This window comes from Microcebus murinus, chromosome 21 (assembly GCF_040939455.1).
Source record: "Microcebus murinus isolate Inina chromosome 21, M.murinus_Inina_mat1.0, whole genome shotgun sequence".
Lineage (NCBI taxonomy): Eukaryota > Metazoa > Chordata > Mammalia > Primates > Cheirogaleidae > Microcebus > Microcebus murinus.
Window position 1 is genome coordinate 23,242,292 of NC_134124.1, and position 17,645 is coordinate 23,259,936.

The 17,645-nt window shown below is 43.0% G+C and overlaps 1 protein-coding gene across 3 annotated transcripts in view; it reads right to left on the reverse strand.

Moving 5' to 3' along the window:
- EBF1 (EBF transcription factor 1) overlaps positions 1 to 17,645 on the reverse strand; it is a 390,172-nt gene that overhangs the window by 134,561 nt on the left and 237,966 nt on the right. For all 3 annotated transcript variants that reach the window (XM_020283666.2, XM_020283664.2, XM_020283663.2), the window contains exon 7: positions 8,619 to 8,700. In XM_020283666.2, coding sequence (XP_020139255.1) covers positions 8,619 to 8,700 — 82 coding nt within the window. The remainder of the gene's footprint in view (positions 1 to 8,618; positions 8,701 to 17,645) is intronic.

Here is a 17,645-nt window from a genome sequence, read left to right on the forward strand (position 1 = left end):
CTCATTAAAAATTATGGAGGACGCATGAACCTACAAGATGTGACAGAGTGGAACTGCTGGAGGAAGGGAGTGGTTAACTGAATTAAATCCACACTTTTAAGGCTCGAGGCAAAACTCTCTCTTCTCTTAACAGGAAGACAAGATACTTCCAAATCCTCAGATACTTGTGCTAAACTAATTTAGACCTTTGGAAACTAGACTTAGCTTCTGTCTTCTGAACTGTGACATGTGCTAAACATGAAGAGCTCACATGTGATCTAGACTTCATTCCTCCCTCCCCAAAAGACCAGGGTGCTTTTGATGACTCCTGATGATGGCATTGGTGTTTAACTGGTGCCTTCTGCTTACGTGTCCCCAGTGGCTGTTTTAAGTAGGAGTGAGCCAAACAGGGAGAATTGTCATGCTTGCTCTCTAATGATGGGGCTCTGGCACATGGCTGTGGAAATCAGGAGAAAGCAAATGGCACAATGGCCAACAGCTTACACACCAGGGTCAGACAGTCCTGAGTTTTGTAACCTGAGATAAGTCACTTAATCATAGGAATAAGTTGTGAGCCTACTATGTGCCTACCCTGTGCCCGCATTGTTCTGTGTACTGAAGAATCAGCGATAAACAAAACAGATAAAGAATTTACCAACCAGGAGATTAGTTCCTACGGGGGACAGAAAGGAGAATCAGATAATAAGTAAGCAATAAAAGCAAATTTCAGATTATGATAGGTTCTAAGAAAAATATAAAATGGGGCTGCTGGTGCCCAGGTGGGAGATATTTTTGATTGGGTAAAATCTGAGTAGTAAGAATTACCTGGCCACTAATTAATGTGGAAGAAGAGTTTCCCAAGTAGATGGAATTGCAAGTGCAAAGGTCCTGAGGCAGGAATGAGTTTGGAGTATTTGGGAAAGAGAAATAAAGAAAGAAAAGGAAAGCCAACATGCTTGATAGGAGCAAAGTGAACAAGAGTGAAAGTGGTAGAAAAATAAGTAAGATTATACATGTGTAACACTGAGACAGTATCTGACATATAATGAGAACTCTGTAAGTTACAACTTTAAAAGTGAAAGAATGTAAAAATACCTTTTGTTGGTAAGCCCCAGTAACTAAAGGCATCTTCAGAACCGATATCCATTGGCAATCACCAATCAAAGGAAACATTTTTACATCTACCCCTTAATGTATTTTATATTTTTGTCAGAGGCAACTGTACTTAATGTAAGAATATACTTCCTCTAAGTGCAGAGCTACCACTCATCAATCCTGTTCATAAAGATTTCTTCTCAGTGATGCATGCTTACTGCCAAAGCTCATGCCAAGATACATATATGCTCAATAAGCTGTAATGGTTTAATATATCAGGTTGAAAATCCGCCATTTGTATTTACCATGTAATGTGAATTAATCCTGTATTCTGAAACTATCATTAGAGCTGCTTTCAGTATAATTAATCAGCATGATACATCTTGAAATTATTCTGTATGTACAGAGTGGTTACAGCTTGGGCCACTAGCATTCTGTTGGTAAAGAATTTAATTGAGAGATGTGTTGTTTGTAAAAACAATATAACAATATAAGTATTAATTCAAGACAGGGTAAGAGGATGGTGGGGGAGAAATAAAAGGGATGAGAATATTTTCTTCTTTATATAAGTGTCTTTAGAAACAGACTGAAACTGCAGGGGTTAGGCATGTACTTTAAGAATCCTCTAATCACACTCTGTAACATATTCATTCAGAGACAACCATAACTGTTTCAATAAATAACAAAGATTCTCCACAATTTTTAGAACTCACTAAAAAAGGCAGGGAGTTGCCTTCTAATGTCATAATGCATGTCATCATTTTTAAAAGAAAAACACATTTTTTGGAGGAGAACTTGGGATGAATAATCTGGTTGTTTCTTCTCATCTCTGCTACCCAAATAACTAAAGAGTGAAAGAAAAATGTTCACCTCCTCAGATAAACATGAGCTAACCATGAGTTTTATGTTTGCTCTTTCCTCTGCTCAGAACCCTCTTCTGGCTTTTTCTGGGACAATTTTTTTTTTTTTTACCCTTTATCTCTGAGCTAGAATGTCATATCCTCAGAAGCCTTCCCTGGTCACCTACTTTAAGACAGGTTACCATGTCCCACCCTATACTGTTTATTTCTCTCATAATATCTCATTTAATTTTTTTATAGCAATAATTACAATTTCTAATATGTATAATTAAATTAATGTGTTCACATCTCTATTATGGCAGCTGATGGTAACTATACCCCACACATCCATTTTCTCTTCTTCCTGGGCTGCACAACTAGACATTTGCAGGCCTCCCTGTGGTTATATATGGCCATGTGACCAACTTCTAGCCAACGGAAGGTGAGCAAATTTGACGAGGACCATTTCTAAGCCAAGGTTTTAATGAAGTCCATGACCTTCACCCTTCCCATGACCGGATGAAGACAGTAGAGTTCTAGGGAATGGGAAGGCATAAAACAAAACAAAGAAACCAAGTCCCCCAAATCACTTCAAGGACAAGATTCACTCATCAACCAGACACCTCTCTTGTACCCTTATGTGAGCAATAAACAACCTTCTGTTGCAGGTAATCCATTATGCATTTTTTGGTCCACCTGTACCAGCAGCTAGTATTATCCCAACAAACAGACCCCAACTAGAATATAAGTTCCTCTAAGGCAAAGATCCTATTTTTCTTGTTTGTCACACACCTATCTTTCTTGTTCTAGACACACCACTGAGCACTTCCATAAATACTACTGAGTGCAATGTACGGATGGACTAATGAATATATCTTACATTTACATTCATGTATAGCCACAGAGCCAATGTTTATATATGAATACAGATTTACAGCCTATGGGAAAACTTTGCTGAAGAGATAAGATGAATTTGGAAATTTATACTTTACAGTCTCCAGGTATTATGGTACCAACCAAGATGACAGCTAGAACCCCATTCTTGTTCCTCCCCTCGCCACACTCTTTCTGCCAGTCCCAACAAGGAAAGCTACTGATAAGGATTTAAATCTCAACTTTGAAACGTCTGGCTCCTGTCAGTTAAAAAAAAAAGACCCGTGACATGGTATTAACACAGTCCTTTGACATCAGCATCTTTTTAGTGTCAAGAGGAAGAAATAGGCTCATTTAGTCCCAGTTAATTTCTCTCTGTGTCACAGCTGTTTCCATCCCCAACTCTCTCCCCTTCTCCTTCCTCTAGCCCCCCACTCCCCCCAATACCCTCCAGAACTGAAAGAAGCCTGTATCCACTGTTGTATTTAAGCAAGTTTGTTACCCTAACCACAGCCTGGGGATTTCAAAAGAAAACATCCATTGTAATTGAAAAAAAAAAAAAAAAAAAGATTGTACCAGATTTTCTACAAGGTTTATTCCATACTGCCTTAAAGTATGAACACAGCCCAGCTTTGCGGAAAGTGATTAATTTCTTGAAAACACTAAGGTCACGCTAATTGACATGACCCTTGTAATTAAGCAGTCTCTGTTTACACAGCAGAAGCCCAGCCGCTGTGAGGCTGAGTTTGCTTGACAGAATGTCTTTACATGTCAGGAGATCAACAACCTTTCTCATGTCCTCCTCAGTCACCTACACGGGCCCCTGATTGCTGTTCAGAGGAGACACGCTCTGGCGTTGCTGTATGAAGATCAGGCTGGCCCGGGAGCATACAAAGTGGGACGGGAGGGAGGCCACAGCAGCGGCGGGTGGTGGCGAGAGCCCACTTAGTAGGCAAGAGAGGTGTTCTCAGTCAGATGTCTCCAGGACTCACGTTTTCAACATAACCGGTAAAAGCCACATTGATATGTAAAGAGGAGACTAGAGTTTTCTTCATGCTGAAAAGGCACTCTTTCACTCCCCATCGGAGGCAACAGAGACATAAAAATATTGGAAACCAGCTTCCTAATTAGTGTGCTACAAGAAAAACAATGATTATGTATCTTGTCCATAAGAAGTCTTCAACCCGTGTCATCGTGACACGCCTCTGTCAGCCAGGGCAGCTGCAGGAAAAACGAGTCCTGTCCTTCTTGGTTCACTCGCTCCCTAAGATTTGGGAACTTCAGTATGATTTCTTAGTGGACTACTCTGAGATGTCTGGGGGCCGCTTTACTCACGCCCCGTCTAGGTGAGGGGATGTTCTTGCCCTGGAGAACTGGCCGGAATCTGCACAGGGTAAGTGAAGCTCGGGCTGCCGGCTGAATCGTGGTTTATTTTTCTAAAGTTCCTACAGTAAAAACTGACCACCACTGTAGCTCTGCTCTGGAACAAACGCTCACGTTCTTCCCCTTCCATACACTCCACCCTCTGCTTGATGAACTTCGGTGGCGCTTCACTGTTCTTCATGCAGGTGGCATCTTTAGGCTCTATTAGGGTAACTATCTCTTTAGAAAACCCCTCTCAGGTTTTCCTGGGATTCCAGCACGTATTCATGGGTAGCCACTATGCTCTCAGATGTTAAGAGATCTTCTTATTGCCCAAGTGTCTGCCTTTCTTTATTGTTCCAGAATATCAGATAATATCTGAGTCACACCGCTTGGGTTGAATCACTGTCTCACTACCTGGTGGATGTGTAACTTTGAGCAAATTGCTTAAACCTGTTTCCTCATTTGTAAAATGAGAAATAATCCATATTTGCATATTCTGAACAAGGATATTATGAAGATAATATAATGACTCGTGTAAAACACTTTTCTCAGTACCTCTCGCAAAATAAGCACCCCATAAATGTTGGCTTCATCATCATCGTCATTATTACCAGTGTCCATAGATGTACATAAAGGTAAAAAAATACATGGACGAATTTATACAAATGAATATGGAACACACCAAATGTAGACACGTATACTATATAAACTGTTATCTCTGTAGCCCTTATAATTAGGAATGAACCAAGACAGGGAATTTAGGAAGAGAAGCTAGCTTGGGGGGTGGAGGCAAAAAAAAAAAAAATGAGGATGACAATGAGTTCGGTTTGGGGATCACTGATCTGAAGTTCCTGGGAATATGCAGCAGGCATCTGGACGGCTAGATCTGAACCTAGGTGTCAAGTCTCAGAGAGCCCCAGGAGTTCTCAGAGCACAAACAGTGGTTAAGATGCTGGGAGTGGGAAAGAGACTCAAGCACATGAAGTGAGAAGAGGTTTGGATCTCAGAAGGAAGCATGGAGAAACACCAATTTTATAGGAAGGTAGATGGAGAGCATCCGGTCGAGAGGGTCGACAATGAGTGACTGTTGTCCTGGAATCCAAGGTAAAAAAGATGGATTCAAGCAGGATGGAATGACCACCACCATGAAATGATGCATCAAGTGATGCAGAGAAAGGTAGAAGTAAATCATCAACAAAGAAAAGAGATTGGAGAAAAAAATTAAAAGGTTAGATAAGGAATATCTGAGGTTTTGCAGGCAATTCATCCATTCTCTGATTGCATAAATATCCACGTGCCTGCAGGCATTAAGACCCAATGTCAATTGTGTAAAAGTGATCACTAAATAAATGTGTAGATGTGCAAAAATATGAAATAAAATGAGTTGGCGTTCATTGTGCCCTGGGTTCCCTCTGTTCTCTCCCAGGAGGGAATGAGTGGGTGATGGAAACAAAGGAGGTTACACGTGAGATCCAACAAGGAATCTGTCATTGTTGATAGAGAGAGGTGCAGCTCTCTTCTTTAACTCAAAAACTGACTCTGCAGTGTGGCCAAGGAGGCTGACCCTACTGAGAAGGCTCTATCTCTTTTAGGACATGTATGAGAATCACAGGTCAGAGCATTGTCAGGGTTCAGATAAATCCCGTTTGAAGAACAGTGTGGACTTTGTGTCGGACAGCTCTCATGCTTAATCAAAGGGCACACTCTTTGGGACAGTAGCACTGCCACTAGGAAGAGTCTGCCAGAGGTTATGAGGAATAGGACTCAATGAGTGGTTCTCAATCACGCAGTGTTAGTTACCTCTCCTTGCTCCACCAGGGGACATATGACAATTTCTGGAGACATTTTGTCTGTCATGGCTGGGGGGTGTGTGTGTTCTCTACTAGCGTCTAAAGGGTAGAGACTAGTAATACCGTTAAACATCCTAAAATGCAAATGAAACCCTGCTGTCCCCACAAAAAGGATTATCCAGTCTAAAATATTAATTGTCCCCAGGTTGAGAAACCCTAGACTGAACTGATGACCTACCTTCAGTTTATCACAATCATTTTCCCCAAAGGCTGACATTTATATGTTATCATTTGAAAATTACTTATCCAGGCAAAATGTTGTTTTTCTTTCCTATGTAGTGAAATAAGCAGAATCCTCATTTTTTTACTCCATTTTACAGTTGAGAAAACTGAGGCTCCAAAGGATTACAAGATTCCCCAGAAATCTACCTTGTTGCTCCTCATCTCACTAGCCCTTCTACTAATCAAAGAACGGCTCTTTTGTGTGCAAAAATAAAGCTTTCTGCACATTCTCAAAAATAATAGACTGAATTGCTTTCTCATCTTTTATTAAGAGGCATATTCCTATGATTCAAAGCTTCCAGACATTTCACTAGCAGGTCCTGTGAAAGAAAGCAAGCCCTTGGAAGTTCTACACAAATACTCTTTTTGTTCCCAATGTCACCAAAATCCATCCCAAACTCTGCTACCCTGACAGGTATGACAAAGTTGATCCTGATATTCATAAGGCATTGAACATGCTTATTAAACATAAGTTGTTTCATGCCTGGCTACGCTTTGTTTCTAACTCAAACTTGGCAAAAAAAAACGATATATAGAGAGGTTGGGTACAGTGGCTCACAGCTGTAATCCTAGCACTCTGGGGAGGCTGAGGCAGGAGGATCATTTGAGGCCAGGAGTTGGAGACCAGCCTGAGCAAGAGCAAGACCCCATCTCTACAAAAGTAGAAAAATTAGCCGAGCATAGTGGCGCTTGCTTGTAGTCCCAGCTATTTGGGAAGCTGAGGCAGGAGGATCACTTGAGCCCAGGAGTTGGAGGTTCCAGTGAGCTATGATCATGCCACTGCACTCTAGCTGGGGCAACAGAGTGAGACTCTGTCTCAATTAAAAGAGAGAGAGAGAGAGAGAGAGAGAGCTCATCTCAAGACTAAAGCAAACTACAAAACAGTTTACACGCAAACCCAGCATCATGTCATAAGACACTTTGCAACACACACTTAGCGTCATCAGACGTGTGGTTTCGCCAGCTTCCTTGCAAAGCTGACTCCAACTCAACACTCAGTTACAAAAGTCCTGTATGCGGATGAGAGCACCACGTTTACCAGCTTTGAGTCAGAAGCTGGTCAGGGGAAAACATTTCCCGAGAAACTAGAAATCTCCCCATTCATCTCTGTCAAGACAGAAGGTGGCGAGGACAAGATGATTTCATAGAAAAACCTCAGAATTTCAGGAGAGAGTGCCTTCTTTCCACTGCACTTGCTCTTTAATCAGACTAAGAAGTCTCCCCTCTTTTTAAAAACTCATCTTGGAGACCAAGAGATATTGACATCCCCAATCAAGGCTCAAGATCAGCCCTTTACTTTTTCCCACACTGGACAATGAATGTGCAGCTAAAGTTCTTCAAGAGCCTCTCGGAGATCATCCATTTCAATCTACACTTAAAGCTGGTTAAATATACTTAAGTACTTTCAACACCACGCTGTTTCCCTGACGGACCAAATGAGCCTGCGTCTACGGGTCATTACTCTGACGGGGGGGACTAACGTTGGCCCTACAAGTAAGTAGGCCACAGGATGCCACGGAGGGCCACGCAAGGGTTTGTACCTTGGCTGCTCAGAGTGAGAAGGTGGCTTTGGCGTCGTCACCAGGGAGCTCGTTAGAGACGCCCAATTCCAGCCCCACCCCAGACCTCAATTAGAATTTTAACAAGATCCCCAGGGGATTCTCAACACTTGTAAGAGAGAGAAGTACCTTGTCTAGAACTCAGCAAGCTTTCTTAAAACCCAAGCGCCATTTTGTGTTTTAGAAGTCAACACACTTGTTTTTGCATCCTCTTCCTGTAGTAAACGTGCAATTCTGCAGGTTAACGCACCACTCAAATGTTACAGGGTGGCTACAGAGCACGTACGTGTGCTGCACAGGGACATTTCTGAAACAGACCTGGGCGTCACTCCTATTGTCCTAGGCATGGTCTGCTTAATAAGGGGTCCATTTATAATGGATAATTACTGCTAGCAATGTCCAAGATTGGAGAGGAAAGCAGAGAGAAAGGAAGGAGGAAGGGGCCGTAATGGGAACACAGAACAGCCATAATCAGTTTTACTTTTTACTCTTCTATAACTGGTTTTCTACCTGTAAAGTTTTAGGCAAAACATTCATCATTTCTACGTCCTTTGCTTAACCTGTGGGGGTTAGGCATGTGAGTCCATTCCGGAAGCCAGAATTAGATGCAAAGGATGCCACTATCTCAACCAGCGAACGCAGGTGGTACTGTCCAATTCTGCTCTAATAAAAACAACAGCCCCAAGAGTACACATACCTGGGGGACCACGGGCCTCACCTGCTCCTCACCTCTAGGGAAACGACTGTACTCTATCTCTTCTCCTGCCTAAGGCTTCTTCCCCCTCTCCTGACATTCATGCCCTTATTGAGATTTAAGAAAGACAAGACTGACCCACCTGGAATCTCCGCATGTCACGTGGGTTTCCTGCATTCTTTAGGCAATTTTGGTTACATTTGAGGAAAAATTTCAAGAAGAACCTGTGAAGAAACACATTATCATGGTTAACATTTCAGTGCTGACACAGGAGGGAAAAAAAGCAATAAGTCACTTCTATTCTCTTTACATGTGTTCTGAAATATTCAGAATGGGGTTAGAGCTAGTACTGAGTTTGAGATTTTTAGCCTTTGTTTTGTATCCAAGCTGGACCTTCTCTACGAAGGGAACACTCTTGGCACTGCCAACAGATCTCACAAAACAATTAAGTCCCCAAGGAAGTATTTTCACTCATACAGAGGGAAAGTCTTCGCCATAATTTAAGATAGGTTTCAATTCGAAATAATTATCTGAGAATTACTCACGGTCCCCAAGAACAACACGTAATTTAAACCCTGTAAATTCACAGATGATGAACTGCTGAAATACATGCTGGATGAATACAAGGAATTGGTAAACATTTTTTTTTTATCTTAGCCTCTGCCCATAAAATGTTTTAATTAGTAGTACCCATGAGAAATAGGTATGATTCACATCATAACTAAACTCCTTCGATTTCTCAAATATCTCCTGAATGTTTTTCTTTGAATTCTTGCTGTGGACAAGAGCTATTTGTGATTGAATAAGGATCTTCCTGCCTCATTGCCACCTTGGTTTCTGAATTGGTTTTATGGGGATATCTACAGGTTTTACTTGCTAAGGTGACCAATGGTCCCAATTTGCCAAGAAAAATCCCAGTTTGTACCAGCTGTACTGGTGCAAGTATTAATAGTACCTACTTTAATTCTCAAAAATGTCCTAGTATGGGTGATAAATCACATGGTTACCCTATAACTTTCTGAGTTATTTCTTACATAACCATCGCATTTGCTAAAAGTCCATGATGGAAACCCAGACTCTATTAAAAGTGTCATATTAGGGCATTCATGTTGGCCACCTGCAATTAAACCCTTCCACCTGCCCGTGTTTGGGAAAAGGATTTTCAAAGCCACCTAAGTTCTGCAATCCTTTTTAATTTTAGGCCTAGGTGTGCCTGTGGATTTCAGGCTCAAATATTTCTCAAAAATATCAGAATGCATCAAATTGCTGGTCAATAAAATTCTTGTAAGGAATTCTCTTTTCTTCACCTCTCCCCCACTTCAACTCTACACTGGAGTAAAAGCCCCACCTCAATACATATAACCTATGAAGGACGATCACCCCACGGTGCCACAGTCTGAATTTAGCTCTGCACCCCATGTCTATCAACCAGATGACACTGGGGTCTTCTATAATAAGGGCGTCGCACAAAGATATACCGAGCTCAGCCAATTTGTCAATACTAAACTGAGAGAAGTCCCAGAAGAACCTCTCTCCTCCCTGGTCTCTTAGAATCTGCTAAGATGAAGACTATGGCGTGGGAATAAGTCTTTAAAGAGAAACAGTGACTTTTTCAACCAAAAGAATTAACATTTGAAAATGCAATCGTCTTCCTGAAGTGGCTCTTTCTATATCACACAACATTTGACCTGCCCATCAATGAAAGCAGGGCTCTGAATAATCACCCCACTTCCAGCTTCTCTCCACAGAAGCCAAAGCTTCTCAGCCCTCCGTGCAAGATAAGTGATTTGTGGATTCATGGAGCATCGCTGAAGCTCAACTGTGTGAAATGAAACGCAACTCTGGGTGCCCACCCCCAGTACCAAGAGCAACAGCGTCTCTTTCAATAGGGGTAGACTTGGGAAAGGGAGGGGGTTTAAGGGAGTGGTCAAAACCCTAAGTCCTTTTGCATTGTCCCGTTCCTCTGAGCTCTCAGAAGGCACGTGCTGGGTGGCCCTACGGATCACACATGGCTTTCGGAAACCATTTAATGTGGCAGAGCTGTGATTTTCCCATGTTGCTGGGGTTCAAGCCTATATCCAAAGACACCCGAGGTGTGTGAAAACTGGCTGCTTCTTTCAAGAACAACTAGTTAGAAGGACATATTTCAAAGCTACTCCAAGCCTCGGGAGAGAGAGCTGATTCCCACTAAATCGGCCATGAGGTACGGTAAGGGAGAGTGGAAAAGCCACACACAGCCTTTAGAAAAACCCAGAATGGGATTCGTATGCTAACCCTGCCAGGGACTACTCATGTGACTTTGGATAAGAAGCTGGATTTCTCTGCACTACACTTTTGCTTACCTATAAGTCGGATCCAGTAACAGTCCTTCCCTCACAAGGCAGCTGTAACAATTAACTGAGACAATGTATAGTGCCTGACACATGGTAAGCATGGTGATGGTGGCAGTGATAAAAATACTGGCGTCCGGGTATCCAGTGCTACCTTGTGCTCAGTACAGTGCAAAGAACTTCAAATATTTGCACATTTAATCCCCCGAAGTAACCCTGTGTTTCTCTTTTTCTTTTAATTTTTTTTGCTTTTTAGAGACAAAGTCTAGTTCTGTCACCCGGCTATTGTGCAGTGCCACCATCCATAGCTCACTGCCTCAAACTCCTGACCTCAAGCCATCCTCCTGCCTCAGCCTCCCAAGTAGCTGGGACTACAGAGTTGTGCCACCACCCCTGGCTAATGTTTTTTTTTTTATTATTATTATTTTTTGTAGAGATGGGGGTTTTCTTATGTCATCCAGGCTGGTCTTGAACTCCTGACCTCAAGTGATCCTCCCGCCTCGGTCTCCCAAAGTGCTGGGATTACAGGCGTGAGCCACCACATGTGGCCACCTCTGCTATGAATCTCATTTTGTAGATGAGAAAATTGAGATTCAGAGAAGTGAAATAACCTGCCCAAAGGTTAGTAAATGTGAATCTAGAATTCAAATTCAAACAGGGCAGCTCCAGAGACTGTGCTCTTAACCACCAGGCTATAGTAGTTTTAGTAATAATAGAAGCAGTGCAATAATGACATTCATGCTAACGGTACCATCGATAGCAATGGTGCCATAACAGCAACTGTACCAACAAGAGTAAAGAAGAGCAATCGTATTACTAAAGAGTAATGATTAGCATTATTATTGTCACAAGGGCAACGTGAATATCATGGAGGAGACGTCATCGCCATTCTCCTTCCAACGGGCTCCCGAGCCTGGTTCCCGGGGACTCATAATATTTGCCGCCTGTGTGTGTTTAAGCCACTTGATCCCAGACCCGACAGCCAGATTCAGGTTGTGTTAGAAGGAGCTGTCAGCAAACCCTCTGGCATCTTCAAGTCAGACAACTGCTAGCCATCATGGTGGGGGGGAGGGGGTCCAGCTGGTGCCAAAATGGGTTTTGAAAGACAGGCACACAGGACATTCGCTCTGCCAGGGAGAAACAGAATCAAGGGAGCGGGGGATCTTCCGCCGCAAAGATGAGCCGGGGTGAGGCGCCTGTCAGCAGCTCGTCGTTAGCGCGGCAGCTATGCCGGGCACACGGCGGATCCCCGTTACCCCGGGCTGGCCTGTCACTTGGCGGACTGGCAGAGGCTCCTGCCCGCCCCCTCCACAGCGGATCGCTTGCTGAAACTGAAGGCTTGACCATCTGTCGTGGGGAAGACACGGCCGTCAACTGGTGCCTGGGGCCTCACACAAGCCCTTATGTGGCAAAGATGCTCCAAAGGGCCAGTTCTTTGGGGGAAAGCCAGCCCTACCCCAGGGGGAGCCTCAGAAATTCTTCCAAAGTTTTCCCCTAAGTAGATGCCAAGTGTCTGACCCTTGCGGATCACACTTCCTTAAAGGAACTGAAAAGAGTTTAGAAGGAGTTAAAAATATCCCCACTGAGAGACAGAGTCAGACATGGCACACAAATTTGGGGGATGATTTATCAGGCTAAGTTTATAGGGCCTTTGTAAGCCGGGGGGCCACGTGCACAGCCTGCCGGCCTACAGAGAAGATCTCAGGTTCCGAGGGGGCTTTTCACAAAGCGGAGGTTATTGTAACTCAAAACCTCACTTTTGTCTAATGAATTGCCGCATTTTGTGTGGCGGGCGTGTTTTTGATAGCATGTTGTCGGGAGAAAGAGTGTGGCAGCCTTACCCCAACTGTGGGAAACTGACCCACAGCAGGACAAAGTCGCCATTGACCCTGTAGAGTTCCAAGGAGTTCCATAAACTCCGGGAAACCGCCTAAGCAGGATCCAACTCCTTTTAAACTAAAGTCTTTATTTTTTTTTTCGAGGGGGGAGAGAGGAAGGTAAGAAGAAACTTGACACCTTTCTGTTAACTTTTAGCATGAATAATATCATCTTGTGTTCATGCAATGTGTTAATTATTCAGGACACTTATATCCCCAGTATCTCACTGAATCTTCATGGAATTCCTACAAATTAGGCCTGCCAGGAGTTATCAAAGCCGCTTGACAGGCAAGAAAACAAAGACAACAAAATTAAGAGATTTATCTACAGTCAAAAACTAATCTCTTAGATAGGCTGAAAGGACCAGTCATGGTATGAGTTTTCCATGAATTACAGCACTTTATAAGTGGCCTTAACCCTCACTTAGTCTAACCTCCTCATTTTGCATATGACGAAGGTGAGAGATCAAGGGACATGACAATACTCACGTAGTAGTGATGAGAGCTATCATGATAATACATATGCCCTAACATCTAGTGTATGTCCAATATAATATTCACTTCTGAAAAGAATACCCGAGCTCTTAAACTGTTTAGTCTACCATCTCAACTAGGAAAGTGACCACCATAAAACCAAAAGTGACATCCTATTAAAAGTTGTGTTTAGGCTCAGCAACCAGGATGACATACGACATTAGCACACCATTGAACTAACTGAACCCAACGGAAGCATTTGTAGAACAAAATTGTTTATGTAATGGTATACCTTTATCACATTTCACCAGCCAATAGATAATCAGTATCTAGCCTGAGTAGCTCCCATGTGACTAGCATAGTACTGGAGACCAAAAGGTACCTCTTGACTCCCCCCCAAAAGGAAAATTAATTGAATTAGCCAACAGGATTTGGCTCATCTACATGAGGAGATAAAATTGAAAAAAAAAAATCTCTGTATATACAGTACATGGCATAGGACCTAAAACCCAGTGAGTTTTCAGTAAATACTTGCTCAACTAAACAGAATCTAGGGCTTTCAAAGGACAGAAATAGGAGCCTTCTACAATAAAGGCAGTGGTAGATCATACTGGACAAGAGCTTGGGTTGGACATAAGACAAGCCTGGGTAAATTTCAACAATTCCCTGAGCCTCACCAGCCTCATTAAAACATGAGAATAACAGTATCTCCCTCCTAGGACCACCGTGCAGCTTTCATCATAATCCTAGCTTTACTGCTTAATTAATTGTGTGATATTAGACAAATTATTTAACCTCTCTAATTCCTCAGTTTTCTCATCTGTAAAATGGGGAAAATAACAGGACCTACTGTAGAGAGTTAATGAGAACTAAATGGGAGAACATATGTGGAGTGTTTAAACAGCACCTGCCATGGAGGAAGTGACAGTTCTTTTCACTGCCGTTTATCCCTGGCAACTGCTCCCTGCCTAGCACTCAGAGAACGTCGAGCTTTTCAGACACACACAAAAAAATATTTTGTGTTTTTCTGCTCTCTTTAAACGTTAAGGTTAAGAGAAGAACCGAAGACCTATGTACCCAATGAGAACTATGGGTTTCACTGAATGTCCTACAAAGAAACAACAACAACAACAAAACAAGAAACCACTAGCAAGGAAAGATGATGACGACCACAACAGCTTTACCGAAAGGAAAAGAGGTTGTGGCTTAAATCACGGAGGACTCCAGCTAGTCAGAACTGAAGGGCACACACAGTAAAACTGTCCATTAGGCAACAGCTTGTACATCATTAATTATTATGCAAAGCACTGCCACAGAGCCGGGCTGAGCAGGTTGAGCTTTTACCTCCCCCAACCCCAAATTCTGAAAAATCACGTCTGGGTGTTTGCAGCTGCTCTCATAACGTCCAGGCAGGGAAGGAAAGGCATCAAGGCACACCAAGCCCAGACATAAAACCCCCATTTGCAATCTTAAGGCTCCCCGAAAGTTCCTCTGACTTATGTCCACAGATGGTTATGTGGCAGATGATCCTTCCCAAAGATATTCAGGACACGGAGACTCACCCTGGCCCAGGGCAGGAAACAGCTGTGTGGGAACAACTGCGGGGTCCTTTCTGTGTGAAGTTCAAGCTGCTCCCACACACACACACACTGGAGAGCAGAGAGCAAGGTGCTTCATGATTTAAAGGGCCTCTTTGGAGGAGTTGTTTCCATAGACTGCACCATGACCTTTGTTTCGACAGAGAAGTGCAGAAACGCTTGCCTTCACGGCCAACCTACTGCCCAGAAATGTAACCAGGAAAATCTTTTCAATAGTACAAGGATTCTCCCAAATTAAAAATATTTAACCAGGCCGGGCATGGTGGCTCACGCCTGTAAATCCTAGCACTCTGGGAGGCCGAGGTGGGAGGATTCTTGAGGTCAGGAGTTTGAGACCAGCCTGAGCAAGAGTGAAACCCTGTTCTCTACTAAAAATAGAAAAATTAGCCAGGTGTGGTAACATGTGCCTATAGTCCCAGCTACTTGGGAGGCTGAGGCAAGAAGATCGCTTGAGCTCAGGAGTTTGAGGCTGCAGTGAGCTATGATGCTGCCACAGGACTCTAGCCTGGGTGACAGAGGGAGACCCTGTCTCAAAAAATAAAAATAAAAAAAAAAAAGTAAAAATAAAGAAACATATATATACACATATATATTATTTTTTAAGCAGAAAACACCTATCTCATCCAGACCTCCTGAGCTGTCAGGACCTTTTTCAGAAATGCCATCACTACCTGTGGTAGCTCCCAAAGATACAGAGCAATGTGAAGCGACAAACAAGAGTCCGACAGCCACTACCACAAAAAACAAACAAACAAAAACATAGATCTCCCCTGGAAACTGCACAAGCCAAAGCAGTTAGAGAAAACTCTATTTTCAATGCTGAAGAAAACATTTGGGTTCCGGGTACAGAGAAGTAGTTGTAGAGTTCAGTTCATCCATGTGAAAATATGATACCCACAAGTCTGCCAAAATCCCAGGATGCCACGAGGCCAGGCTGAGGAGGCCGAACCCACCTAAGGGTAAAGTTCCTCACACGCCGGGCTCAATTCCTTTCCTTTTCCGACATTTAAAGGCACTCCTGAGAGAGCACTTCCCTGCCTGAAGCCCCCACAGTTCTGTCTGGGAGGTGGGGAGTAAGACCACGGAGGGAATCCCACCAGTGAAGCCAGTTCTCTCCTCCCTGCGCGCAGCAGAAGGTGACATGTCCCCAGGTTGTGGCACTATCTTGGGGATCCCAGGGGAAGAGTATGTGGTTGCCCCTATTCTTGCCACTGACTTCAAGACGTTTACCTTTTCCCCTGGCCGAGGTCCCTCAGATCTTGGGCATTTCTGGAAAGTGTTCTCAGCCTGGAGGGGTGAACATGATCAACTTGAAAAGCATTCATTACCTCAGAGCTCAGAGTTTGGCCTTGAGGGAAGGACATAATTAGTGGTAAGGATTAAAAATTTGAAAAAAAAAAAAAAAAGTGTTGGGATAGCATAGCAGCCAACTAAAGAATTTTAAAATAATTTTAAGGAAAAGGACCCACTACAAATAGGTCTCTTCCTGCTAGAAGCCGAATCTGAAAGGTAGGGAAAATGCTTATAGGGGACAGGACACATAACCAGTGACCAGCAGGGAAAGAACGAATTGCAGTTCCTTAGAAATGACACTGAGAAGGGAAGTCAGAGTTGAGGCTGCTGTCACTTAACTCTGACCTCTGCCCATCTGGCCCAACCTACTCCCCTAGCAGGGTTTAACTGGAAATTATTAAATAACTCAGAAAGGATGACACCTCCAAAGAATTGTAAGCTTACATGTGGTGGAGAAGATATTCACCTTCAGGGATACTCTTTTAGAAAAGATTACCCAAATGCCAAGTGTTTCTTGCTGAAATGTATTAAGGAACAAACGCTGGCCCTGGGCAGACATTTGCAGTCATCCTAATAGTAAACTATTAGCAGGAATTAGGCAGACACCAAAACCACATGTTTGTCTGCCCTTCTTGGTGCTGGGGACAGACTGAGGACATCGTTGCCTTAAACTGTTCCCATTACAAGGAACACAATCTGGAGGGAATCACTGAGCACAGAGCTCCAGCAGACGCGGGATAGGTTTTGAGCACAACAGCAGGTCCTGGACTTCAAGGTGTTACTGCTACAAATCTTTCCCCAGGCTGAAGAAGATGTGGGTGCAGGTGGCAACTTTGCTTCAGTAACAGTGACCCACCCCACAAAGCCAAGCATAAAAAATGAGGCAGGAAGAAGCCGCAGTACCTCAACTTAGCATTAATAGTTATTATGGCAAACACATGAACTATAACACATGCAAGGCCCTATTCTAACTTCTTTACATATTTTAATTCATTTAGCCCTCACAACAATCCTATATGGTTCTATTTCTATTCCCACTTTACAGATCATGAGACTGAGATGTTATGTAATTTGCAAGATTTCCCATCTAGTAACTGGTAGATCTGGGGTTTGAACATAGGCAGTTTGGCTCCGAAGTCCACATCCATTCAAGCATATCCATTTGCATGTCATATACATTATACCCTGGGAGTGCAGATCGTTAGCCGTATCTGGCTATCATCTTGTCATCATCGCCAGATTCATTCAGAATCAGAGCTGAAGCCAATTCTGCATAAACATTTTTGGCACTTTCACTAGAACATAACCAATTATAGATTTTAATACGTTTCAATTTTGCTCATGACCATTCTCACCCTTTTTGTGATTTCTCAAATGCATTTTAACCATAATGAAAGACCAAGTGAGTGTTTGGTATCAAAACCAAACCAAATATGGAGAATGATGGCCAAAGCAAAACCAGTGTCATCTGGGTCTCTTGGGAGAAGTCAATGAACATCATCTTAAGGATTTAAGTTATGGGCTCCCCCAAGTCACTACCTTTGAATGTTTTTCATGCAGACAGAAAGCCACAGGTTGAAAATAAATGTATTTTAAT